This window comes from Sinocyclocheilus grahami, unplaced genomic scaffold (genome assembly GCF_001515645.1).
Source record: "Sinocyclocheilus grahami isolate Dianchi unplaced genomic scaffold, SAMN03320097.WGS_v1.1 scaffold1209.1, whole genome shotgun sequence".
Taxonomy (NCBI): Eukaryota; Metazoa; Chordata; class Actinopteri; order Cypriniformes; family Cyprinidae; genus Sinocyclocheilus; species Sinocyclocheilus grahami.
The window spans coordinates 194,004-220,490 of NW_015506388.1; the positions used below are offsets into that span (position 1 = coordinate 194,004).

Below are 26,487 nucleotides of genomic sequence, written 5' to 3' on the forward strand. Positions count from 1 at the left end.
TTCTTTCTTTGCGTGAACATTTGGGCGGCGTTATGCAAATCTTCCCACATAGTAAGGTAGATATGTGGGGGCGTGTTAGAACGAGCCGTTTTAGGTAGGCGTGGCTGACTCTTAACTTTTATAAAGAATATCTCTTTGGATTTGAGACTTTAGTCTTTGCAACTTTACAGATCTTCTTTATGCACCAAGAGCTTGTAACATTCCAAAGAGAAAGGAAAATTTTAAATCGCATCATATGACCCCTTTAATAAGATTACATTATCTAAAAAAAAACCTTTGGTTTTATTTTTCAGCTTGTTGATGTTTATACAAACTCAAAGACTCATCTCCTGAGCCACTGCACAAAGGAACAAAATGTAACCAACACAATAAATCAGTGCAAATAGTTTTAATAAAGCTCAAATAGTCTTCAGTTTACACATCTATTAGGCTACGTTTACACTAGTGCGTGTTCATTTTAAAAAGCATAGCTCAGGCAAAATCATGATTTCTATTTATTTTCCACTGATTTACTGATGAGCATTAGCAGCTTCCAGCACTGTCTGCCTGTGTTCTCTCTTCCATGATCGCTGCTCTGACTCTTAAACATATTTAATTTCAGCAACATTACATAGCCAAAACACACATTAGATGGCAATCTGAAGTTATTACAAACACTCGATGGTGGTTTAAATTGAGTTTTGAATAAAAGCGGAATTTAAATCTTATTTATTGTCTTATGTAGCATGCTGCTATAGTTTGCATGAATGGTCACATAACACGCGCTTTTGGTCGTGTAACGTTAATATGAACGGACAGCTGCATATGATCGGAACTCCACGCAGCTCCCGCGCTACTCTCCATTGGAAATTAATGACTGAATGACCGGGCTGTCGCTTGTCGTTTGTCGGAGATAGTGGAAAGCCGGCTTGAAACGCAGTGGAAACGCCAGTATGACGAGGATCGTTTTCATTTTAGAACATAAACGCACCAGTGTAAATGTAGCCTTACATCTAAGGGGGCTGGGACGCATTCACACTACAGCCTCTCTGAGTGTAACCGGTGTAAACTAGAAGGTATGTTCGACTTGACGCGGACCGACTGTGCAGTGCAGACCGATCAGTGTATTACAGTACCACGAGAGCTAAAGAGAGCAGACTGCTCCATGCGCTTTCGAATCGCTTTCGCGGATGTCAAACACTGATCGATCTGCGTCGCACCTCTTCTAGTCGAACACACCGGCTAGTGCTGCAGGCTTATTGGCTCACTAACGCTGATGAGATTACTTATTGGCTCACTAACGCTGATGAGATTGATCCCCTTAGGTATCGAAATTTTGTACCGAATGACGAAACGTTTTTCGATACTCAATGGTATCGAGGCAATTTGGTCGGCGCCAAAAAAGTATCGAACTCGATACCCAGCCCTACCTAACACCGTGTCTACACCGGACGCGAGCAGCGCGACAAAATAATATAGAACCACTGATCTATAATAGAGATTTATTATATATAGATCAGTCTATAGAACTCATTATAATCAGTGATGCTGTCTACACTGGATGCGGCGCGGCGGCAAATTTCAATGATTTTCAATGGACGCTTTGTCAGACTTTAGCTGATGCGGCGCAGCGCGACAAGACAACTGTCGTGCCCGGTGTAGACATGGTGTAACAGTTGCCTGTTACATTAAAGTACATAAAATTTCACTTACCACATTAACAGAGTAAGGAGAGATGACTGAGGACGATGGCAAATTATTTGCAGATCCTCAGTACCCACTGACAAACATATAATCTTGTAAAATGTGTGGTAAGTACTGCCGCTCCATAGTATAAACAGAGTACGTGCGATCGTGAATCTCGAAAGTGAAACTAAAAGCGATTGTGCATTCAAAAGCACGATGCCAGTTTCAATGCCAGGTATAATAGCGGCTCCCTGATGCCGAAATATATATGTAGTATAATTAGCGGTGGGCGGTATGACCAAAAATTTATATCACGGTATTTTTCAAAATTATACCGGTTTCACGGTACATGACGGTATTTTTTTTTCATGCATGACCGGGTGTTAACCATATTTTCTACTGATTGAGAGAGGAAATACTGCAGTATATTGACTTAGAATGCCTTATTTTACTGTCAAATAATATTTGACAATAATATTGTCAAAAAATACCACACTAAATAGTGACTAAACACGACCCCTTTTAATACATGTTAACCAGGAGTCACTCTCATAATCACGGCATCGTCTGATAAAATCAACATGCATCTACACTAAAGAGCTATGCGGTTGTTTTGGCTATATTACTTTTTTGTCTCATGCAGTAGAGGTCTGCGCGGGACTATTTTTAAGGCCCGCTCCCGCAAGGTTCTATTCCGCTCCCGCTATATTATTAACTCTTTGTTCACCCGCTGTCCACTTAGAATAATTTTCTTCCTGACCCGACCGTTCTCGCTAAATTTAGATCTCGTTTCCAGAATATCACATTTAAAATGTCCACTACTGAAAGAAAGAGAGATAGGGTAACAAATAAAAGTGTAGTCTGCACAAAATTGCACAATGCCGGCTGAACATCGTGATGTCTATTAGGGCTGTCAAAATGACTGAAAAACTAAATTCTAATTTTCTACTTAAATATTATCAAAATTCAAATTATATTGCAGGGCGCAATTTCAGTTAGGGGAAAAAAAGCTTTTGGCTTCTCACCTGAGGCCACAAAAGGGCGCATCGTGCAAAATATTATGCACGTTTCTTCAAAGCGTAATAAAATAACACAACTATCTTTGAAAAAAAAATGCATAATGTTTAAAATAATGTTTATAAACCATATATAATTAACAAAGTTGCTTAAACAATTAGAAAAAAAACAGCACCATGCATGTATGTATAGTTTAATACAAACGACCGAAAACCAATCACAAAGAGTAGGCTATTTTCTTCATTTAAAAACATGAGATACAGTAGGATGGGGAAAAACCGCCATAAAGTCTTGAGACATGTTTTTTAAAAGATGAACTAACATTAATTTTACATGGCTTTCTAAACATGCCGCTCTCTTGTGCCAGATGCAAGTGCAACGCTGATAGATGTCCCTCTAGAAAATTTGATAAATATGCATTCTGTGTGAATGGCTTGGTTTCAGTTTTGACGTAAACAACATCTTCTCCACACTGATGCTCTCGTTTTCCTCAATATACAGAATGAACAACGTAGCAGCGCCGCATCTAGTGGGTTCAACTGGATAGGCTAACAAAAGCATTAAAATGCAATGACACTTACATCGTCGCATTTCGTGCGCCACTGATAGGCTGCCTGACGGCTGACGCAGACCTAAAATTCGAATGCAATGTGGATTTTTTTTTTTTAATTCGACGAATATTCAAAAAAAAATTTGACAGCCCTAATGTCTATCAGCCATCATCGATGGACGATGGCATATAGTCTATCGGCCCAACCCTAGTTATAATATACAATATTGACAATACAGCATTCTAAAGCTGCTTTCTCAGCAAATACTAGAGATGCACCGATGTATCGGCCAGTAATGCAGTAGCACGCCTCCTGTTCTATAACCGCAAAGAGCTTTGTGCTTTCTTACTTCTGATAAGAAACAAAGTCTCAGCTGTCAAATCCTGTTCATTCTGTCACGAAATTCCCTAAACATTTACCTCAGCAAAGTTATCTACTATTCACAGTTCATTAGTTAGCTATAAAAAACACTAAAGAGGAGCTTTTTTTTTTTTACTTATAATTATATATGTATGATTGAATAAATCTGGCATGAAGACAGGCATTTATAAAGACTATGCGCAAATGAGATAAGTTGCAAACAGACATTTACATTTTTATTTGAGTGCTGTGTTGTTAATTTTAACTTTTAATATTATAGTAATGTGCCAAATGATTGGGTTCCCTGTGTAGTTAACAGCATCGGTAAGGAGAGATTCTTTTCCTTAAGAAAATCTAACTATCGGTATTGGCAGATATCATTCCGAATATTCGGCTATCGCTTTTGGCAGAGAAATTGAGTATTGGTGCATCTCTAGTAAATACTGACATACAATACAGAAATACAGAAAACAAAAAGTTAAAGCATGTCTGTTTCAGGAAACACAATTGTAAGAGGCAGGTTCTTATGAATATTGGTATAACCTGTCTGCCTGCCTTCCACGAAACTTAAAATAAACCATTTAAGACAATGCAGCTGCGTGGGCTATGTGTACAGTTAAAAAACATTGACATTTACAGTTCTCTTTTTATCCTATCCTCACGATGGCAAGAAAAAAAAAACACTTGTTTAAAGATGAACTGGTCAACCGAAAACTCAAGAGTTACATAAGAATTTAGATCTTAACTTCATAAAAATAAATTTCTTTCAGCACCAAGAGCTTTGTATAGCTCTCCCTTGTCTGGCTGCACATTTTCTCTGGTTTGTGTATAGTTAAACACTCTCCCACACAAGGAAGCAGGGGCCGATATTTGTTAAATAACTGATTGCCACCATGACTACAGTAAACACTGGGGCCCTGGGTTTGGTGTTTATTAACAAACACATCTTCCTTCTGGAGCAATTTAACATTAACCAGGTGGTATGATCTGCAGATCTGGCAGGTGCCATAATACACAGGGAGGGCCTTATGTAAACAACTGAGAAGGGCGGGGGAACGGCTCGAAAAGCAACACAGCTAGAGTAAACAGCGAAGAAAATCTCTAGACAAACAAGCAACCCCTCTCCTGACATGAATGTGAACCAGAACAGAGCTTGTGGGATTTGAGTACTTGTTATTTAGTGCTGCTAACACTGTTTCAGACTGCTATATATATATAGATAGCCTAGCTTTATTATGTTTTTCTCGGCTGGCAGAAGCGCTGCAGGTGCGTGATATGATATGACCATGTGAATCCTCATGTTCTGTTGTTTGCTGCTTTTTGCGCATGTAAAATTAATCCCCGCAAAGCAAATGTTAGTATTTTTTAACGGGTCACAGACACTTATCCTTTCTAATTTAATTAAATTCTAATTTAAAATAATCTTGTCGGTTAACAGTTAACAATCGGTTAACGAGCGTCGGTTGGGAAAAATAACCGAAATGAACATCCCTAAAGAGTAGTATATATTAATTTTCCATATAAAAATTAGATTTTGCACATTACTGTTGTTAATAACAGTAAATGTTGTATGCTTCCCAACTCAAGCTCAGTGCTTTACAGTCAAATGTGTAGTACCAAGAAATAAACGCGTTTTATTACGTATAATATTATTAGTAACTGCATTTATTATTGCAAAACAATAGTAATTTTATGATTAAATTATCTTTATTTTTAATACCCCCACACACCACCCCTCCAGTGCTACCAAATCTTCTTCTGTCATTTTAGTCTAGTTTTAGTCAATGAAAACTTGACATTTTAGCAATAAGTTTATTATTAATTAACCGTACAGCAGTATTAATTTTGGCAGCCATTTTTAATTTAGTCTTACTCAAATGTACATTTTAGTTATCATATTTAGACAAACCTGTTTTTGTTTATTCAATGAAATGTATGAGCATTTTAGTCAGGTTTTAGTCAATGAAATCTTAGTAACATTTTTGTCATTCTGTATAATGGTTAAAATGATAAAAAAAAAAAAATTCTCAAAATTATAATCATAATGATTGTTGTCATTTGAGAAATGTACTTTTGCATTTCAGGTATTGCACTTTCTCCAGTAAGCACAAATCAATAGAATGTGGACACACACATGGTGTATTTTACCTCATCTAGTGTACTAATTTATTATAGGCTTTTTATTATATTAATCAATACCAAAGACTTATGCAATCTCTCGGTCTACATTATGACAACAGTTAAAACAAACGAAAAATAAAAAAAAATTCCTAGTAATTCCACTAATTCCAAAATTGCAATAGCCTAATTCTCTATTAAAACAACAGCGATTGAGTAAGTGCATTTATTCAGCGATCACAATCGCAAACAATACAGTTGAGATCTTATGACAGAACACAGACCGGCTGAATGACACTTTCATTTAGATCACTAAGCTCCAGCTTGTTTGTCGGTGTATTCAGATCATCGGCGGCGGCGCTTCCGCAATGAGAAGCGAGCGCGTGCGCATGGTTGCCAGATTGCTTAAAATAAACAAAACACACCGGGCAGAAAATGTAGCATTTTAACTAGTTCTTAGGATTAGAACTCTTGATATCTGGCAACCGCACTCATGAAAGCTCGCGTAGTAGAGGCGTGTAGAGCAGTCTGTAATAATATTTTGTCTCCTTTTTTTGACGAAAATAAAAAGAGGTTTTTGGTAAAGTTTTTATCTTTTTGAATACATTTTAATCTCGTCTTATTTCGTCAATGCATTTGCATGTTGATATAGTCTTAGTTATCGTTTATTGACCTTATTGCCATCTCATCTTCGTCATGGGAAAAAAGCACATCAACAAACATTTTTCGTCAGTCTTCGTTAACAAAATTAACACTACATTCTAATTAGCTGAAAGGTTTAATTACATTATAAGCACCAGAGGCATCCTGCATTGTAAACAAAAACAAGGCTACGCTAGGCAAGATTCAAAGTGTCTGCAACCCCTTTAACCAGGGCTGTACATTAACTTTTGTTTGCACATAGCACTGGTGCTACAGAGGTTGAAAGTTTTGTAGCACAGGCCAAACAGTAGCACAATTTAGGGGTAGGCAATATGGCAAAAATATCATATCACCATTTTATTCAGGAATATCACGATTCATGATTTTATCACAATTCTTTGTCATTTTGGTTTTACTATTTTGCAAGTTGCCTGAACAGTACAGTCAATCTAAAAATAAAAAATAAAAAAAGGTCTTTCAAGGTAACACAACATAAGATAAAAAAGAATGACAGACATTTATGCCAAAGTGGGCCAAGATAAAAATCTTTGTTATTATTTTATCTGTTATTAGAAAATAAAAACAAAAGATATACATTACAAAAACACATAATATGCAAATAAAACAAACAGTGCTTTATTTTTCAGGTACAGTATTTAGCAGTAACATTAAATATTATATATTAAAATAAAACACTATATACACTATATACATCAATTAGCCTATTTATTTTAATCAACTGTATTAAAGTTCATCAGTCATGAGCAGTGAGTGATTTTTCTCAGTTTTTTTTAATTCGTTAATATTAAAGGGATAGTTTACCCAAAAATGAAAAATCTGTCTGTCAATTCTGTAATAGTGTTTTATTTTTATACCACCATTTACTCACTCTCAAGTTGTTTTCAAACCTGAATTAGTTTATTTCTACTGTCAGACTAAAAATGTGGGCAGCCAAACAGTTGCTGGTCCACAGTGACTTCCATAGTATTTTTTTCCTACTATCAAAGTCAATGTGGACCAGCAACTGTTTGGTTACCCACATTCTTCAAAATATTTTCTTTTGTGTTCAGCACAAGAAATTAATTAATACAGGTTTGGGACAACATGTGAGTGAGTAAATAAATTTAATTTTTGGGTGAACTATCCCTTTAATAACAAGCGGCAGCATGTTTAGTACTGTCGCTTTAAGAGCTGCACGCATCCGTTTCTCTCTCAACTGTTTACTTTAATTTTAGACATAACTGTGTTTATATGTAAACCTTGTGTGCCTTTGACAGTATTAGACGCAAAAATCAATCAGACGCGAAAGACAACTTATAAGTTGAGTTAAGTCTTAAAGTTAAGTCCAGTAATGAGGCGCTTTTTGAAAGTGTGCACGCGCTTCATGTGTATGTGCTCAGAAGCACGTCAGAACAGCACGTGAATTAAATGTTTAACTGGCAAGCAGATCCAAATAATGTACTTTTGTGACTGTGTACAAGTGCTGTATCCCGTAAGTGTCTGCTGTCTGCTGAGTTAACACTGATGGGAATGTATCTTGCATTGTACAGTATATTGATTCGGCGGCGCCAGCATTTCAGGTGATAGAATGTGCGCTGTAGAACGATACTACGATATTTCTTCAAAAGCAGATCATGGAGACATTTTAATCGTCCACCATCAAAAATAGTCATATTGCACACCCCTAAACCAAGTATAATCAATCTCACACACACAGACAAGCACAACGTAATCACTTCACACTATTAAGCGGCTGTGTTATGAACATGCAAAACTGTATCACACGTGTGCTACAGTGGAAAATGTATTCATCACACGAACCAGTTTTTTCATAGCACATATGTCGTACTGTACAGCCCTGCCTTTAACCCTGATTATATTCTTAATTTTTAGTGACTAAATCATTTTTATAAAACTGTCACTACATAATAACGTGTTAAAGATAATTACATTGTTAATCACTGCAAATAGGCATATGAAAATTTACCTATTTCATAAATGCATGTTATTGATCTTATTGTGAATGGTTCATCCAGGCATGTTTCCATTCTTAAATTATCAAAATGTCAATCAAAACTTAATCTTCCAGTGAAACACGCCTACATATGAATCATGCACACATCTGTGAGTTACACCATGTCATTCTGTCATAAGCTGACAACAGGCATGTTTGCTCTAAATAGATGTTTTAGAAATAACTACAAAATGCCAATTTGAACTAGTATTGGCCTATTTGACTGTTTAAAAGAACGCTAATGCATATTCGTTTGGGTTAAACGTTCTTACATTGTCAGAAACATGAAAGGGAACAAAAGCTCGTCAACAGTGTAACTGCTAAAGAATGTTTGTGCATGTTTATTTGACTTACACTGGCATCGGTCTATTTGCACAGATGATAGGCCTTCATCTTATGAACGTTTCTCTGCATTCCTAATGCCTTATTTTCCCATAGACACAAACTTTAGCCGACAAGCAACACAAACATGAGGATTTTAGGGGAGCGGTGAAGCCTCTGAGGACTTCAACTGTCAGGAAGGGAAAACATACACCAACCTGAAGGAATGCCTTTGAAGTCTCAATGAGGAGATATTGATACATAACACAAAGAGGGAGGAAAGTAAAGTCATAAACGCACACTCTAAAGGTGCTTAATATGACGCAGCATCAAGACGCAGCTCCTAAACTGAATTAGAGTAATAAAATTAGCAAGAACAACAACAAAGAAAGGTTGTTTGTTGTGTAATAATGACTAGGTCTGAGGATGCAATTGAACATTCAACTGGACAATTAATATGCCCAGGCACGGCTGACTAATGTTGTTTACTTCTAGGTATTGATTGTATATTAATCAATTCACTAGACCAAGTAATGATATAAAGAAAACAAATTCATCAGACTCAGTCTACCTATTAATTCTCCATAATAGCACATATGTGTGTTTTTCACCTTAGTAGGGATGCGCCGATCCGATATTCATATCGGGTATCGGCTCCGATAGTGCCATTTTTCTCGGATCGGGTATCGGTCAGAGAGAGCCGATCCAAATCCGACCCCCCCCGATTGTGCAAATTATTCTGTGTTACTTCTGAAGCCATACGATAGCTTAATGTGAGCTACATGTGAATATTTAAGTCCTTACATTAAAGTTCACACAAACTCTTTTCTCCGCTGTGGCTGTCAGTCATCGTTCAGCCTTTAAACCCTGGTCGCGTTCGTTTACAGCAGTCAGCTCGGTAAAGCTCGCGCCGAGATCATTCTGTGTTCCCATTATACTTGATTTGTAAATACATGTCTATGATTTTGCAAAAAGGACTTTATCTTCTTGCCGGAGTTTAATGTTGTTTTGTTACTTGCTACCGGGTGTCTGTGAGAACAAAACACGGGCGTAGAAAAGACTATAAATTGTTTTTAACGTGCACAGTAACTGAAATTTAAAACTGTTAAAAGAAAGGCTCAATAACTGTTGCACAGATATAATACACTACGCATCAATTTCTCTTCCCTTTGTGCTTTGCCGTTTTTAACACGATGCGCTTGCAGTGTGCGCATCCGGTGTGCAGAATGATGCGCTTGATCAGGCTGTGACGCCATGTTGCTTCAAGTTGAATGTTTTTAATGAATGGATTTTAAAATAATACAAATAGCAATGTGTAACATTTTACCATATTTAGTGCAACACTTTTATTTGTTCCCCACAAAATATAGTTTTTTCACTAAATGTTTGGATTTCTAAAATTATTGTGCACTGATTTTTCTAGAATAACTTTTGCTGCCGAATTATCCCCTAACCTAGTTTATGATACATTTTTGTCATAGATTATAAATATACATAGGCCTAGATTTTTTTATTTTTCTTTATAATAATGTAGTCTGTATCTAGTAGATTGTGAAAGAATGATTATCAATTCCACACACAGAGATATATAAATTCTACATTTATTTAAATGGGGGGAAAAAACTTCACTGGTATCGGTATCTGTATCGGTATCTGCCAATACCGAACCCTAGGTATCGGAATCGGTATTGGAGGCGAAAAAGGCGGATCGGAGCATCCCTACACCTTAGCTATGAAAAATAAAAACCAGTTCATCAACCTTAGGCTATTCTGTTACAGAAATTTACACTGAACATGAAACACAAGTCAGATTTTAAAAAACACTTTGTGTGCAGTCTAGGAATGAATCACTAGATAAATAAATATTTTAAAAAGGGGAGCAATATGTGGAGGAAAGCATGCTCCTATTTCAGGAAGATGTTGGAAAAAGAGTCCAGGGAAAAAAATTATGTTTGGCTAGATAAATACATTCGCTAATTATTCACAATATGATATTTTTACTCTTCCACCAGATGAGGCATGACTGACACCATACCATCATACTGACTGGAATGTTATATTTACTGTTATATGTTCTGAACAAAAGTCTAATAAAAAGGAAATGTACGCAGTTGAAAGTAATGAACTTCACAGGGTACAATCTTTACAAATTATTTCTCCTCAAATGTCCTTCAGTCATTATTTCACAGATCTTTGTAAACAGTCTGTACCTTTCACCACATTTCCCAAAGAATCTTTCACTACGTTCCAACAATGCTTTTCAACTTACACTTAAATGTCCTGCCAGCAACAACCCATTTTTAGGAGATGATACTCACAAGCTTTTCAATGATGTTGGATGCCCCAGAGGTTGAGAACTCCATGACTTATGAAGTGTTTGGAGTGGCCGGAATCTTTGGCTAAAATAGTGACGACTTCTCCAACGATGTGTTTTGACTGTGTCTGTGCCTATTTAATGCACACAATGTGGATAAGTTACAACAGTTTCTAACATCTCAGCTGTGTGGACGCACCTCACTGTGACCAAAAATGATGATAGAGTAGCAATATGTAAAATTTGAAATATTAAAAAGGTGACTCGTTCCTAAACTTCACTACAACCAGCTTAATGCATCACCTGAGAACACAACTCCCTAAACAGCGAATAATTCAAGTACCCAATTACCGAACTTTGTTTTGTTTCACTTTTTAGTTAAATGAAAACCTTCATTTTGGTTTCAGTAAACAATTTAGGTGAATCACTAACTTAATGGGATAGTCCTCCCGAAAATGAACTTTTTGTCATTTACTCTCCCTCATGTCGTAACACGACTTGTAGGGCTGGGTTTTGACACAAATTTCACGATTTGATTCGATTCTCATTCACAAGCTTGCGATTCGATTCGATTACCAATTTGATTCGACATTATTTTGGATATATATTAGGTATGGTCAACCCTCTACATTACGAGTAAATCACTCGCATTTGCGACTAAATCTTACTCTGGGCGACTAAATAATGTCTAACATTAGCCATGGGCTAATAAATTCTTACATTTTACACGCCAGTATGTGTGAGAGGTGTTCAACACAGATTTTCACTCGATAAACACGCTGACTGAGCGCTTGAGAGTTTCGCTCTCCGTCAAGCGATTTGTACTATTTGGATGCGCTCAATGGATCATGTCATGTACTCAATGGATGCACAATATGTAGCACGCAGCGCACGTGCATTTGACATACCGTAAACTAGTGTAAAGGCGCACGACTCGCCGTCGCTTTACTGATAGCGCTGTGTTTCTCACACATGCAATGAGAGAGCACGAGAGTCTTGCATACCACTCTGAATCGACGTGCTACATGTAAACCATATTCTTTGTTGTATTTTCCTGTCAAAATAACAGTTCATTTAGAATTATTCAGCTTTTAAGAACAAGCAGAAGATATGCCGTTTTCTCTGCAGTGGGCGGAGCTAATGCGCGAACAGCTCTCGTTGGTTGGAGTTTATCTATTACCGTTTCTGTTTTGATTTCAGCAAATCAGTTCAAGCGAACGCTGACAACGTGATTAATATTCATGAACCCAGCAGATAATAATAGTAGTAGTAGTATCTTTTAATAATAATTACTATTACCTATGACCAGCAATATCTTAAACACCACCACCAGTCCTAAGTTCAGTTAAAATGACAAATATGCACTCATTCATGGTTACCAAGTTTTAGTTCTAATCACTAGTTCTATCATTAAATAGTGCTTAATTATCATAATATCATAATATAATGCTTGATTGGCTGAAGTTAAGAGTGCACATTCAGTTATTTAAGAAGTTGTTCCATTTTACAAAGATAAGCTGATTGGGGGGAATCATGTGTGTGTGTGTGTGTGTACCTACTTAAACATATTTTGGGGACAAATTTGTGAGCAAAGCCTGACAAAAACCTCAATTTGTGGAGGTCCTCATTTGTAAAACTGTTATAAAAATAATGTAAACAAAGTTTTTTTTTTTACTTTTGAAATTGTAAAAATGCAGAAAGTTTTCTGTGAGGGGTAGGGTTAGGGGTAGGTTTAGGTTAAAAAGTGTTTAACTATCTGTATATAAAAACAATAGAAGTCTATGTAATGTCCACATTTAGATAGCTAAGTAAACGTGTGTGTGTGTGTGTAAAATAGTATATCAGTCTGGCGAGTAAACAAAAAAATGTACTAGCCAATGGCGATTATATTGCCAAGGTGTGCGTAGAGGGTTGTACAGTACATGCCACATTTTTAGTTGAAAGAGTCAGTTGGTACTACATTACTATAATATTGAAGGTTAAAATTGACTGGTTTGTTACAATTACACTTAATGAAGTTTTTAAAATAATAACGTTACAATTACATAAAAATATTTCTACTTCAATTAATTTGTTTGAAATATAAACATAATGGTGGCTAGACCTATCGATTCTTGGGATTTAAGAATCAATATTGTTCCGTAAACTTGAGAATCGATTAATATCGAGATATCGATATTTTTTACCCAGCCCTAACAACTTGTATTACTTACTTTCTTCTTTGCATCCCAAAAAAGTGATTTAAAAAAAAAATTCTTGACTTCCGTTGTATGAACAAACTTTTTTTTTTCAAAATATCTTCTTCAATGTTCCACAGTTAAAAAACAAAAACAAAAAAAAACAGCCATACTGGTTTGGAACAACATGAGGGTGAGTAAGTGATGACAATTTAGTTTTGGGATAACTTTCTCTTTAAGACAAGCAAGTAAGAAACAGACATACATGCTGACTCAAGTGTCATTACATTACATCCGTATTCCATGAAGTTTACGAAGCAATCAATCATTTACCTGTAACCTGTACAGACTTATTTTTAAAGGCTAAATTCAAACACTCATGAGAGTTGTGGTTTATGAAAACTGTGTACAGTCTCACTTCATTCACAAGGCACTTCAATACTCCTGAACCCGTCTAAAATGATTATTGAATGTGCAGAGAGCTAAAAATCAGAATCTTGAGTTCATTCAACCAGGGTCTGACAGCCAGACGAGGCTGATGGGAGCAGCTGGCAGAAAGAAGGGGCTAATGGCACTTTGTAGTAGGCTATAGCATGGTGTCTGGATGCATGGGTCTATTTTTCCCACCTAAAAAGGAAATATCTGTCACATTTATCTACATATCCACGCGTGCCGCTTCCTCGGAAAGAACAAACCGCATTACACGTACTCCTACATTCTCTCATGCTCGTGGCACTCCTTTCAACTATCACATCAGTCATCTCACAAGTGCAATATAGCCATTTATGTACTATAGATTGTTGTTTATTAGGCAGTCAGCCATCACAGCAGGATGTCTGAGTATATGCCATAAAGGTGTTTATCTAGGCATGTCAAGAAAACTGTTAATCATTAATCAGATTATGACATTGACATTACAGGTTCCTGACTATCTTATTTACTGTGTAGCAGGAGGTGGGGGAAGTTATGTCATTAAGCAATAAGAAATCACTTTTGCTCAAGTCTTTAATGCTGTTATTGCGCAAGCATGGCAAAATCTGTCAATCGTCGCATTATTCAGTCAGATACTAAGAGTGACAGACAGAAACAGACAGCATGCAGTTTATAAACACTATTTAAAGTACAATAACTCTTTATCAATTACACAATTGTGAAACACAGGCTGTCACAGGTTTGTTAGCAATATGACGAAGCTCCGGGAACAGAAAAATGCCTGGAGGAGAAAGATCTGAAAGAAGAATATACTAACACAGGGTTTCCCAAACAGGGGTTCATGAGTTGAATGCTAATATTATTTCAATCGAATGTAACATTAAAAATAACAAATGGGATTGAACAATTAATAAAGCTGAAACAGCTATATCTTATATTTATTTGAAGTGAAGGTTTCTGAGTGAAGAGTGTTCATTTATACGTGTGCAGCTCATATCACAATCAGAGATGCTCCGATCCGCCTTTTTCGCCTCCGATACCGATTCCGATACCTAGGGTTCGGTATTGGCAGATACCGATACCAGTGAAGTTTTTTTCCCCATTTAAATAAATGTAGAATTTATATATCTCTGTGTGTGGAACTGATAATCATTCTTTCACAATCTACTAGATACAGACTACTTTATTATAAAGAAAAATAAAAAAAATATAGGCCTATGTATATTTATAATCTATGACAAAAATGTATCATAAACTAGGTTAGCACAATACCGTGTTTTCAGAGCTGGAAAACTGCAAAACTGACAACGTTTTTGTGGACAGAGGTTTAAAGCACTTCACCAATATTAAACCAAAATAAAAGCTTAAGAGCTTGAACATCTTGACAAATATTTGTATTGTAACTTGTGGTGTTAGCTTGTTCTTAAAAAGAATGACATTCAAGCAAGGGTGTGCGACCTGACAAATTTGTATCATGATCGATCTTGAAGACATCCACAATCTACTTTTCAAAAGAATCATAGAGATTGTGACCGATAATCTTGACTGAACAATTTTTGTAGCTGTAATAAAAATCCATTTATATTTTATTCATACATTCAAGTTCAATATTAAAGTTATTTTTTTCATATATACAGATAACATGTATAACTTACAAATATATATATATATATTTAATCTGTTTACTTGTATGTCATGTGACCATTAACTGACATTAGAGAAGTGTGGATATGCAAATGTGTTAAATTATTGAAACTTAAAATCGCAGGTACTTCAGGTAAATATTTTAGGTGTAATGGGTTTGGCATTTAAAAAAAAAAAAACAATTGGAACCCTCTGTACTAACAAATGAAATCCTCTTGAATGCGCTACAGAAGTTGTGCTGAATGGACAGATCTTCACAATGGACCGTAAAGTGAGCGAACCAGATCCTTAGGGCAGGTAACACCTGGTTTAAGAACAGACAACTAAAGTAAAAAACAAAGACAGAATAGGATGCCTGCAAAGAGCTCCAACAAATCTGTTTACTTGTATGTCATGTGACCATTAACTGACATTAGAGAAGTGTGGATATGCAAATGTGTTAAATTATTGAAACTTAAAATCGCAGGTACTTCAGGTAAATATTTTAGGTGTAATGGGTTTGGCATTTAAAAAAAAAAACAATTGGAACCCTCTGTACTGACAAATGAAATCCTCTTGAATGCGCTACAGAAGTTGTGCTGAATGGACAGATCTTCACAATGGACCGTAAAGTGAGCGAACCAGATCCTTAGGGCAGGTAACACCTGGTTTAAGAACAGACAACTAAAGTAAAAAACAAAGACAGAATAGGATGCCTGCAAAGAGCTCCAACAAATGATTAACTGAATTGTAAACGCTCAGAGGCAAAAAGGAGAAATGAAACCTGTCAAGGGGCGTAGCTTTTCGGTTTGTTGTAGTTTCAACAAATTCAAAATCAAACAATGAAACTCAAGGAGAATTTTTTTTAACTCTTTAGTACATATAGGAATTACTTAATGAAACTCAGCAAACCAAGCAGACAAAAAAATACTGGCTGTAAAAATCTAGTGATCTGCCAACCTAGGCAGCACTTTTGTGCATTATAGGTGGCTAAAAATACAGTCTAGGTAGGCACTTTACTAGGCTGTGAGACACAAAGTAACACTCCCCTATGAGAGGAAGCATGCGAGTCCCTGTTTAAACCTGCTGACCAAAATCAAACCACCCAGTTAGGATTAACACTCAATTGAATGAGATTTGACTAATGCCCACTGACAAACATTGTAATATAGGCTGCATAATTACAGTGTGGAGCAAAAAAAAAAAAGATTTAAGAATGCATTAAGTCAAGATTTAGAATGGGTACAGATTTTATGTTCAAAAAGAAAATAACTGATTTAAATGAACAAATTACTACATTTTTTTTATTTTTAGCCTAAATGCATAATAATTGGGTAACTGAAGAATTGTTTACTTAATTTCAGAAAAAAAAATATTTACACTACTGTGCAAAAGTCTTAGACCTCTAGTATTTTCCCCAACAAAAAAATGGTTTTAAGTCAGTTATTTCTATCATTTGCTGTAGTGTGTAGTAAGAAATATCAGTTTACATTTCTTTTGGCATTAATTGTAATAATGCAGTGAAGATGTGTTTGCACAAGGAGTCTGAGAGCAGCCAGCGCTCCACACAGAGATCTGGTCTCACCATCATCCAGTCCGTCTGAGATTACATGAAGAAACTGACTAAATCCAGAAGAACTGTGGCAACGTCTCAAGACGCTTCAAGTGTCCTACCTGCAAAGCTACCTGAAAAACTATGTGCGAGTGTACCTTGTACAAAAGCTGTTTTAAACGCAAAGGGTGGTCACACCAAATGTTGACTTGATTTAGTTAATAAACGTTAATTGATCAACAAAATCTGTTTATGACACTATTTTTGAAAGCATCCTCACTTTACAGCATTTTTACACAAGTGCCTGAAACTTTTCACAGTACTGTAGCTTGGTTTCTTGAAGTGTCTTGTAGACGTTGCCACAGTTCTTCTGGATTTAGTCAGTTTCTTCATGTAATCTCAGACGGACTGGATGATGGTGAGACCAGATCTCTGTGTGGAGCGCTGGCTGCTGTCAGACTCCTTGTGCAAACACATCTCACTGCATTATTACAATTAATGCCAAAAGAAATGTTTGGAAATGCAAACTGATATTTCCTACAGACACACTACAGCAAAAGATAAAAAGAACTGACTTAAAACTATTTTTCTTTTTGGTGAAAATACTAATGGCCAAAGACTTTTGCACAGTACTGCATGTCTCATGTATATTTTGCATGCCCAATGGTCCAGTAATGTATGTATATATGCACAGTATGTGTATCTATTTGTATATGCTGTGCTAAGATTTGTTTTGTAATCTTAACGGTTTAATAATAAATAAATAAAAACCTGGAGATTTGGAGGTTAGACGTGATTTACGACAGACTTCATGCAGTGTCTTGAACTAAAGTTAACTTACTAAGTTACTCAGGCTGTTTTTGTTCTCCACATGAACTGAACCAAAGGCACATGTTAGCCAGCTAACACTCACATGAAGGGTTTCAATGGGATGCTACGACGATTGCCAAGTGTAATGATAACCACCGACTTTGTTCAAGGTAAATTCCTTGTTATAAAATACTAAATAAATGGCGATAAAAGTGTGGAGCGCTTTGAGGGAGCTGCTTCCTCCTCAGCGCTGCCGTTAGTTCTGATAAGGCTAATAACTAGCAAATCAGCCTCGCATGTAAATTACGAATAAACACAGAAAAGGAAACTTGATAAAAAAAAAAAAAAAAAAGAATAAACTCACCGGGAATGAAGTGGTTTCTCAACGGACAGAAATTAAAACTTTAACGGCGACCCTGGAACGAACTTTTGCGAGCTGGAAAGCGCAGTGTGTCGGTGTCCCGTGAAGCTCGCGCAGCCGAGCGCTGGCAGCCGCACTGCCGCCTGCAGCACAATGTAAACAAGTGTGTCCTTCCGCAGTGCGCATCCCGGGGACTACTTCACGGACCACGCGACTGGATTTTGCAGGTACCGTTGACCGTTTACAGCGAGCGGCGAATTACACACGATGAACGAGATTAACTGGATAAAGTTGGGGTGTGTGAGTCGTGTTAAAACCGAGTTTTTGAGGTGAGTTGGAGAGCAGAGCAGCTGTTGGGGCGTGACGTCACGTCCACCTGCTGAGGGCTGGAGTGCGTCGCGCGCAAGACGCGAGGAATAAATACTGTTGCGCACTATATATAGGATTCATTTCATGAGGCATTAATCAATTACATATCAAACACGAGCTGGCGGGAAAGATATGTGGCGCTAATCTGGTGAAATGTGAATTATATAAAGGTATTGGAGACGCAGACATGTGAAGACATTAACAATTGCGTTTAAAGGGTGTGCAGCGCCACCTAGTGGTTACAGCAAACAGCACCGCTGCAGACTACGTTAGTATTTCCTTCTTCATAAATGCATGCATTTGAAATGAAAGACACTACATTTTTGTTGAAATAACTGCAATAGTCATATTTCGAATTCTGCTTTGTATTTATTCAATAGTTCAAAACCTATAAGCAAAAGAAAAGAAAAATAATAACACAACTGATTAAATACATAGAGTTAAACAGAACATTCTACGAGTGAAACCCTGGGAGAACACAAGGCACCATTCCAGAAGATTGACAATCAGTTTGAGGTTTCAGATCCTGATTGGGAGCCAGGAAAACCGACACAAATGTCAAGAAAACAAGCCCAAAAATCCACGTTAGTACTGGCATCTCATTGAGAGATTAGTGATAGGTAGGAAAAGGCTGAAATATGAAAGCTCAGCTGCATGTACAGGTTATTTTGCACATCCCTGCCCATAGGAAGGACAAAATCATAATTGTGCTTTTTAGTGCATTAAGGTACCTGGATCATGATGCAGGTCTTTTTGGGCTTGAAGTTTCCGACTTGACACACCTAAATAAAAATCGCCACACAACATAAAGTGAGCTACTGAAAAGACATCAGCAAAGACAAACCTACGATTTTAACTCCCTCTGTGCAAGTTCAGAAGGACGCAGACATGTGCAGATCTCAGACGATGATGAATTATAACATAGGGGCACAGAAAGGAAATCTCTTTGGTACTGTAAAACTAAAAAAATATATGCTCTGATGATTACACAGGTCGTTTTCAGTTTCATAATCTGACAACATCTACACTAGCTCCCCTCGACTCGCAAGTTTTCCAACACAGCCATCCATCCAAACACAATAAAACAAACTACAATTAGCACTCTGAAACAAGACACAGTGTGATCACAGTGAATAAAAAGGCAGTTAAGCAAATGCATAAGTAAAAAAAAAAAAAAAGACTTGATGATTTCAGACAATGAAAATATGAAGCATTTGGACTATTTTGACAAAGACGAGACACTAAGCGGCTACAGCAACACATAGAACAAAATACAGGAGATCAACCACGAGGCAGAAAGCAAAAAAGAAAAGAGAAGTTCAACAGTGCTTTGACGCCATTCTAAAACAGCTTTCATATACATAAAATACTACAAGAGGAAGTCTGGATACAGTTTTCTAAACCATAAAAGAAAAGCTGTTTGCAAGATGCAAGAATTTACCCTCATTGTGACTACTACAGGATTACTTTAATTTACTTAAATGTCAAGTTTAGGGTGAAAACGAGGAATTGCATATGCATTTTGCTGTATACTTACGGTTATAACCAAGGTTGTTACACCCACTTACATTTGCTCTGAAATCATTAATAACCTCAAAGCCAGACAGTTTATTTTCCAAAGAGAAATGTGCAATACTTTTGCATAAAAGACAGTTCCCAGAAGCAGATTAAGTTTAGCCTTAGACTTTTTTTTTTTAGTCTAAGGTTATGCCTAATGTGTGTCTAAGAAAAACAGCCCTAAAAAGTTTGATCCTAATGAACGCTCTAACTCTGTAAATGAAATGTCTAACACAACGAGTATATACTTTAACAAGCAGCAACTGTTACTGGACTGCACATTAGATCTAAAAACTTAGAAATGGGGGGGGGGGGGACAATAACAATTGGCAACATTGTTCTCTTGTGATGATTTATATTACATATGCTACTGGCTATGTGATCTTTATTGATATTGCCTAAATATCTGTTATGAGAAAACTCCTCACGAAAGGCGTGGAGGGATCATCTGCAACGCTTACAACTTAAAAACAGGGCTGTAACATTCCCTACGTGATCTGAAACCACTGCAAAACCCGAGTTCTGTTCGCACAGGAGGGATGATTTTTTCAGTTTTCAGTCCATTTTCTAGGATCAGTCCAAAAACAGGAAAAACTGTGGTGAATGTGCAAAGCTTGCTAATGTCTTGAGCGACCACCTTCAAATGCATGGTGCTCCTCGTGTGCTGAAAAAAAAAAACGTTTTGAATGAATCACTAACAATTTTACAATATTCTTGCACTTAAACTGTGTTAGTAAACTTAACCAAATCTATAAATACAATTAATTTGAATGAAAAATCTGTAACATTGTATCAAGTCATGCAACGGTTGTTACAACAATAAAAAAAATGAACTCTCGGCATGGACAGTGCGACATACTGAGAAGAATGCAAACATACTTACGTTTATAAAATACTGCTTTAAAAGATATCTGCGGAAGAAGTTCGTAGATTCTTCCTAAAACGTTTGCCTCATTGGCAAAAGAGGCGTTTCCGTTCCAGACCTGAACCACATCTTCTCGTTCTCTCACACTGACACTTACTCCTACCACCTCATCCTCTAAAAGACAAACAGATATTGAATTATTAAATTGAAATGCTATTAATAAAATAAACAAATTATGTAAATCATTTAATAATACATATTTCTACAGTACACTCACCTGATGCACAGTAATCTGTGAACTGTTCACCAATTGTAGCCAATAGCAGCTCTTTCCACACAGCTAACTGTTAGAAAAAAAGGATACGGACAAATTATACTTTGGCAGCGATTAAACAAACCAGAACGTATAGGAAAATACTGAATTTGCATATGAATTTTATGTATTTACATAATGCATTCTACAAGTCAAAGTGCTTTAGGCCTGAACTGACACCATTAATAAACTAGCAGACTTACTGTGCTCTCCTTTGGCACTTTCATTTTCCAAACACCTCCCTTGGCATTGCTTTCCTCTTCCCTGTGTAGACATAGAAACAAATATAAGCAAACAAAATGGTTTACGTGAATTGTCCCAAAGGCACTTCCCAAGCTAAGGACAGATATGCATTCCAGTTAAAAAGTTTGGGGTCTGTAAGATTTAGTTTTTGAAAGAAGTCTCTTATGCTCACCAAGGCTGCATTTATTTGATCAGAAACATATTCTGAAATATTATTACAATTTAATAGTATTTCTCTCTGATTATATTTGAAAATGTAGTTTACTCCTGTGATGTCAAAGCATCATTACTCCAGTTTTGCATGATTCTTCAGAAAGAACCCATTCTAATATGTTGATCTGCTGCTCAAGATACAATTTTTATTAACACTTTCAGTTTATAAACAGAATTTTTTGATGTATAGAAAGTCTAAAAGAAGAGCATTTATTTGAAATGGGAAAGTTTAATAGCATTATAAATGTCTTAGCTGCCACTTCTGATCAATTTAATGCCTTGATAACAAGTATTATTTTTAACAAAATTCCTACTGACCCGAATAGCGGAGTATATCGATAATTGGCTGAATATGATGAAAGACTAACCATAGTGGTCTTCTTTCTCCTCGCATTAAGTGGTAGCTACACCTCAGAGGGAGGCAGGACACAGGAGGGATGTTGTTGTACACACTCCAGAAACTCTTTATGTTATGAAAAAGAGGTGATGCACAATATATCAGCGACAATATTTTTTTCAATTACCAACAGTAAACTTTTTTCTGCTAGTTTACAAAACTATTAAAGACTATTACTGTCCGTTATAATGTTTTGGTGCCTAATTTCATTTAAGGCATATACAAATATAAATAGAAGCTATAATGAGTGTAGAAAATGATCAAGCAAAATATTGATTCTCAGTCCTAACATAAATTTTTTTTTTTTTTTTTAGCATCTGTCAAATTTGGACTTGTCAAATTTTCATGTCACAATAAAAATTCCACAAAAACAGAAATTTCACCACACCTTCAATAGTATCAAAAGAACTATTTTTTCAGGCGGATCAGGCAAAAATTATAATTATGTCAATTAGAAAAGATGCAACACTCACTCTTGAAGAAATCCAACTTTATTGGTTAAAATACATGTGACGTTTACCAATAAAGTTGGATTTCTTCAAGAGTGAGTGTTGCGCCTTTTCTAATTGCCATGACTTTTTGATTTTTGGTTGCACCTCCTCTTCTGTTGGTAGAGTACCTCTTTTTCAGCAATTTTTGTAAAACTTACCTATAATTATAAAATTACAATTATACAAATACTAAAATAATAATAGACCAACACATACCTGTACAGTGTGGACGGTGTATATCTTTTTCAGATTTGACTCACACTCTGCTGCCGTTGTACCTGGTAATGACCTGGAATGTATAAAGAATGAAAAAGTATTATAAAATGTACACTGATAGCTTTAATAATAATAATTCACTATAAATAAAAACTCTTGTCATCGTTTACTCGCCCTCATATCATTCCAAACCTGTATGACTTTCTGTCTTCTGTGGAACAAGGGTGAATTTCTGAGTAATATAATCAAAAGAGTGGCCTAGATAATGAAAGTGAATGAGAACTGTTGCTGTAAAGCTTCAAAATGACAGATGGTTGCTTAAAGTGCTGTGCTTTTTGTCATTTTGGAACTTGTCTGCCTCATATTATGTGCTAAAGAACGGTCAGGACATTCTTCAGAAATGTACCTCTTGTGTTCCACGGACAAATGAATATCATCAAATTGTGCAATGACGTGGGTGAGTAAATAAAGACTTTTGTAAATAAAGAAAATTTTAATTTTTTGGTGAACTATACCTTTAAACAAGCCATTTTGCTACACTAAGCTTGGTATATCAACCATATCTGTGTCATAAATCATACATTCAAAGAGGTGTTATTGTTATCTTCTCCTGTCTTATGTCAAGTGCAATTCAGAGCTTGAGACCATGCCATGAGATACAGGAAAAAAGCATTTCACAATCATTATGGCAACCAAACGTCAGTTGGACAGTAAACAGGACTTCAACCCTTTGAAAATCATTACCAAAATAACTGGAGAGAATTTTATATACCTGTATTATATATATATATGAAATGATCAATCAACTTAGATGTGGTCAGTTCACCATCTCAAAAGTTATTTTGCACTAACGGTGTCCTACATTTTAAAACTCAAACAAAACTTAAATGGGCTCACGACAAAGCCTTGAGGTACACCCTTAGCATATTATGCTCTATTACACAGAGCTTCAGAAAGAACATGACATCTGATATTAAATAACAACCATGACCTACAGGTGACTCGACCTACTTACTAAGTTAATATATCAGCTGTGCGTTATGACAGTCATAAAGCTTACAAACACTAAATACAGGCACCTGAACCATCTATTAGTGTTACATGTGTTCGTCTAGAAACTGAAAATAGTAAAGTTAGCAATAAAAAATGAGAAATACCAATCTTGGGCCTTTGTTCACAAGCGTTGTGAATATAAAATCTCGAATCCATGATAACAGTATTATGCCAGCATCAGCCTACCGATCCAGCCAGAAGGTCCACGGGGAGTGCAGCGGCAGCGAGGTGCCGTCCTCGATGTGGTTGGTGATGTTTTCCAGCTCTCTCTCGTCGATGTGGATGTCGTTTTCTGTTGAGTTCACAGGGCTGCTTTGTCTCGCTGTATTCAGCTGCAGGTTTGGGGCAGCAGGAACCGCCATTTTTGCTTTATTACAGCTAATCGATGTGTGAGGGTTTTGCTGGGAGATCTGTATTAATCTCCACATCCACAGATAGGCAGATTATTGATGCTGACTCATTTGCCGTTCGGCCGGCTGGACTTGCCGCGTCACCGACACAACAACAACAACAACAACAACAACAACAACACTGGGGAGGTGACGTCAGACGCAGCGCCTCTGTCTCAGGCGCACTTCAAAATAAAAGCTTCCAGACAGGGTTTAAAGGGGTCATATGATGCTATTTCAATTTCTCCTTTCTCTTTGGAGTGTTACAAGCTCTTGGTGCATAAAGAAGATCTGTAAAGTTGCAAAGACTAAATTCTCAAATCCAAAGAGATATTCTTTATAAAAGTTAAGAGTCAACCACGCCTACCTAAAACGGCTCGTTCTAACACGCCTCCACATATCTACATCACTATGTGGGAAGATTTGCATAACGCCGCCCAAATGTTCATGCAAAAAAGAAGGTGTAACTTTTATTCTCGCTGTTGCCGCCGCCGCCATGTTGTGGAGTTGCTGTGTGTTTCGTTGTGAAAGCGAAACTACTTTGTTTGGTCTTCCAAAAGAGGACACGACTAGAAATCAGTGGTTAAGTTGTATTCACAACACTGTTTCAGAACAGTTCAACCCAAATATTCAGATGTGTGCAGCACATTTTATGGAGAACTGTTTCCTGAACCAGTAGCCTAATGAGGCTGTTTCTATAAAGTGGGGCAATTCCAACTTTGCAAGGACAGTCTGGCACTTCTGACTCACAGCCTGTAAGTACGTTTTTTATATTTTTAAAGGATTTGCCACTGACGATTCAAACGCGAGTTTTGAGCAGTGTAGAGTAGCGCTTGTTGTTTGTCGTTTCTCAGATCACAAATGCAGACATGGTTTTATGTTTATGCGGCGCGATACGCAAGGCAATGCGTTAAAAGACAGTATAAGTCATTATAATCAGTAATTATGTCCCCACTGGATGCAACAAATGCCTCGTTTGTAATGGGTTTTAATGTTTTTGTCTCGTCGCTCCGGCCGGACAATATCCCGAGTTATTCAGTTACTCCTAACAGTACATTCATTGACTGAACTGCTAAGAGAACCGATGATGGGATGTGCACGAGCAGAGCAGCTGGACTGAATCTCATCCTGCTGGGAGACGGCATTAGTGTTGGGTCGTTCTTGAACGAATCTTTAATGTGACTTCGTGATTCGTTCAGTCGCGCATGCGCAACATCCTATAGGTTCTGTACTGGAATTAGTCAAGTAGTTCACCTGTTTCGAGTCTTCGGGTTTTTTGAGTCGTTCGTTCATCAAGTGACAGCCCCATAAGCTTAACCAATGCAGTCTGAGCCGGAAAGAGAACTGATTAGTTCATCTCTCGAGTCTTCGGGTTTGAGTCGTTCGTTCCGTCGGTCTGTCACATGATGAACGAACGACTCAAACCCCAAGACTTGTCAGATAAGAGGTGAGGTGAGCTAATCATAGACTGAAGACCCAGTAGTGTGATCAGAGTTTGCGTAAGTAGTAGATGTGTTAGAGAAGTAACATGTAACATTTTAATTATATTTTGCTAAAATGAACGAAATTACTCGAAAAAAGATTCGTTAATTTTGCTGAAGGAGACTCAAAGGTCCGAGTTGGTAAAATTATCCGAACTTCCCATCACTAGATGGCATCACAATATGGTAGGGGCGTAACATTTCCGTCACACGCTTGAGGTATTCGGCCAATCACAACGCACCTCGCTTTTTTTAGAAAGATGAACTTTGTAAAAATCGACTCGTTTCAAAAAGGCGGGGCATAGAGGAGAAACAATGTACAGTATGTGGAAAATAATGTTCATTTTTTACCTTAAAACGCATAAACACATTGCATTACACCAAATACACAACATAAATGTTATTTTTAGCAACGTCATATGACCCCTTTAAAATAAGTGATCTAATTTTAAAAGTTTAAGTGCTTAAAGGGGTCATATGATGTTGCTAAAAATAACTATTTTGTTTGTATTATTTGGTGTAATAAAATGTGTTTATGTGGTTTAAGGTTGAAAAAACACATTATTTTCCACGTACTGTACATTATTGTTTCTCCTCTATGCCCCGCCTTTCTGAAACGTGTTGATTTTTACAAAGCTCATCGTTCTGAAAAGCGAGGCGTGCTGTGATTGGCAAGCTATCCAGTGCGTTGTGATTGGCCGAATTCCTCAAGCGTGTGACGGAAATGTTACTTCCCTTACCATACTGTGATGCCTGCGGCAACCACGTGACGACCCCGGGCTGGACTCCGCTTCGTCCATGGGGAAAGCCGATCCGGCGATCCACAGCGCGAAGTTGATGTATTTCCTCAGCGACCAGCACGGATCAGCTCTAGGCATGACGAAGCGGATATCGTCCTCTATTGGAAGACCAAACAAAGTAGTTTCGCTTTCACAACGAAGCA

General features: G+C 37.0%; 2 protein-coding genes across 7 annotated transcripts in view; both read right to left on the minus strand.

Annotated features, from left to right (window-relative positions):
* Positions 1–18,325, minus strand: part of LOC107568046 (forkhead box protein P1-B-like) — a 48,289-nt gene extending 29,964 nt beyond the window's left edge. For 4 of the 5 annotated variants that reach the window (XM_016253891.1, XM_016253890.1, XM_016253889.1 and 1 more), the window contains exon 1: positions 17,961–18,325. The gene's annotated coding sequence lies outside the window, so the exon portion shown is untranslated. The remainder of the gene's footprint in view (positions 1–17,960) is intronic. The other variant, XM_016253892.1, reaches the window with a different exon arrangement.
* eif4e3 (eukaryotic translation initiation factor 4E family member 3) lies at positions 12,509–24,206 on the minus strand. Of its 2 annotated transcripts, XR_001606701.1 has the most exons (8): positions 23,861–24,206; positions 22,622–22,694; positions 21,886–21,980; positions 21,265–21,325; positions 21,026–21,092; positions 20,767–20,922; positions 19,167–20,547; positions 12,509–12,519 (listed from the first exon to the last, which is right to left on the minus strand). XR_001606701.1 is itself a non-coding variant. In XM_016253894.1 (7 exons), the coding sequence occupies exons 1-7, from the start codon at positions 24,100–24,102 to the stop codon at positions 20,501–20,503; spliced, it is 741 nt and encodes a 246-aa protein (XP_016109380.1). In that variant the 5' UTR covers positions 24,103–24,206; the 3' UTR covers positions 18,676–20,500. The 2 variants fall into 2 exon arrangements, 1 of the variants encoding a protein (XP_016109380.1); XM_016253894.1 differs by lacking the exon at positions 12,509–12,519 and having other exon boundaries at positions 18,676–20,547.
* Positions 24,207–26,487: the final 2,281 nt, after the last annotated feature.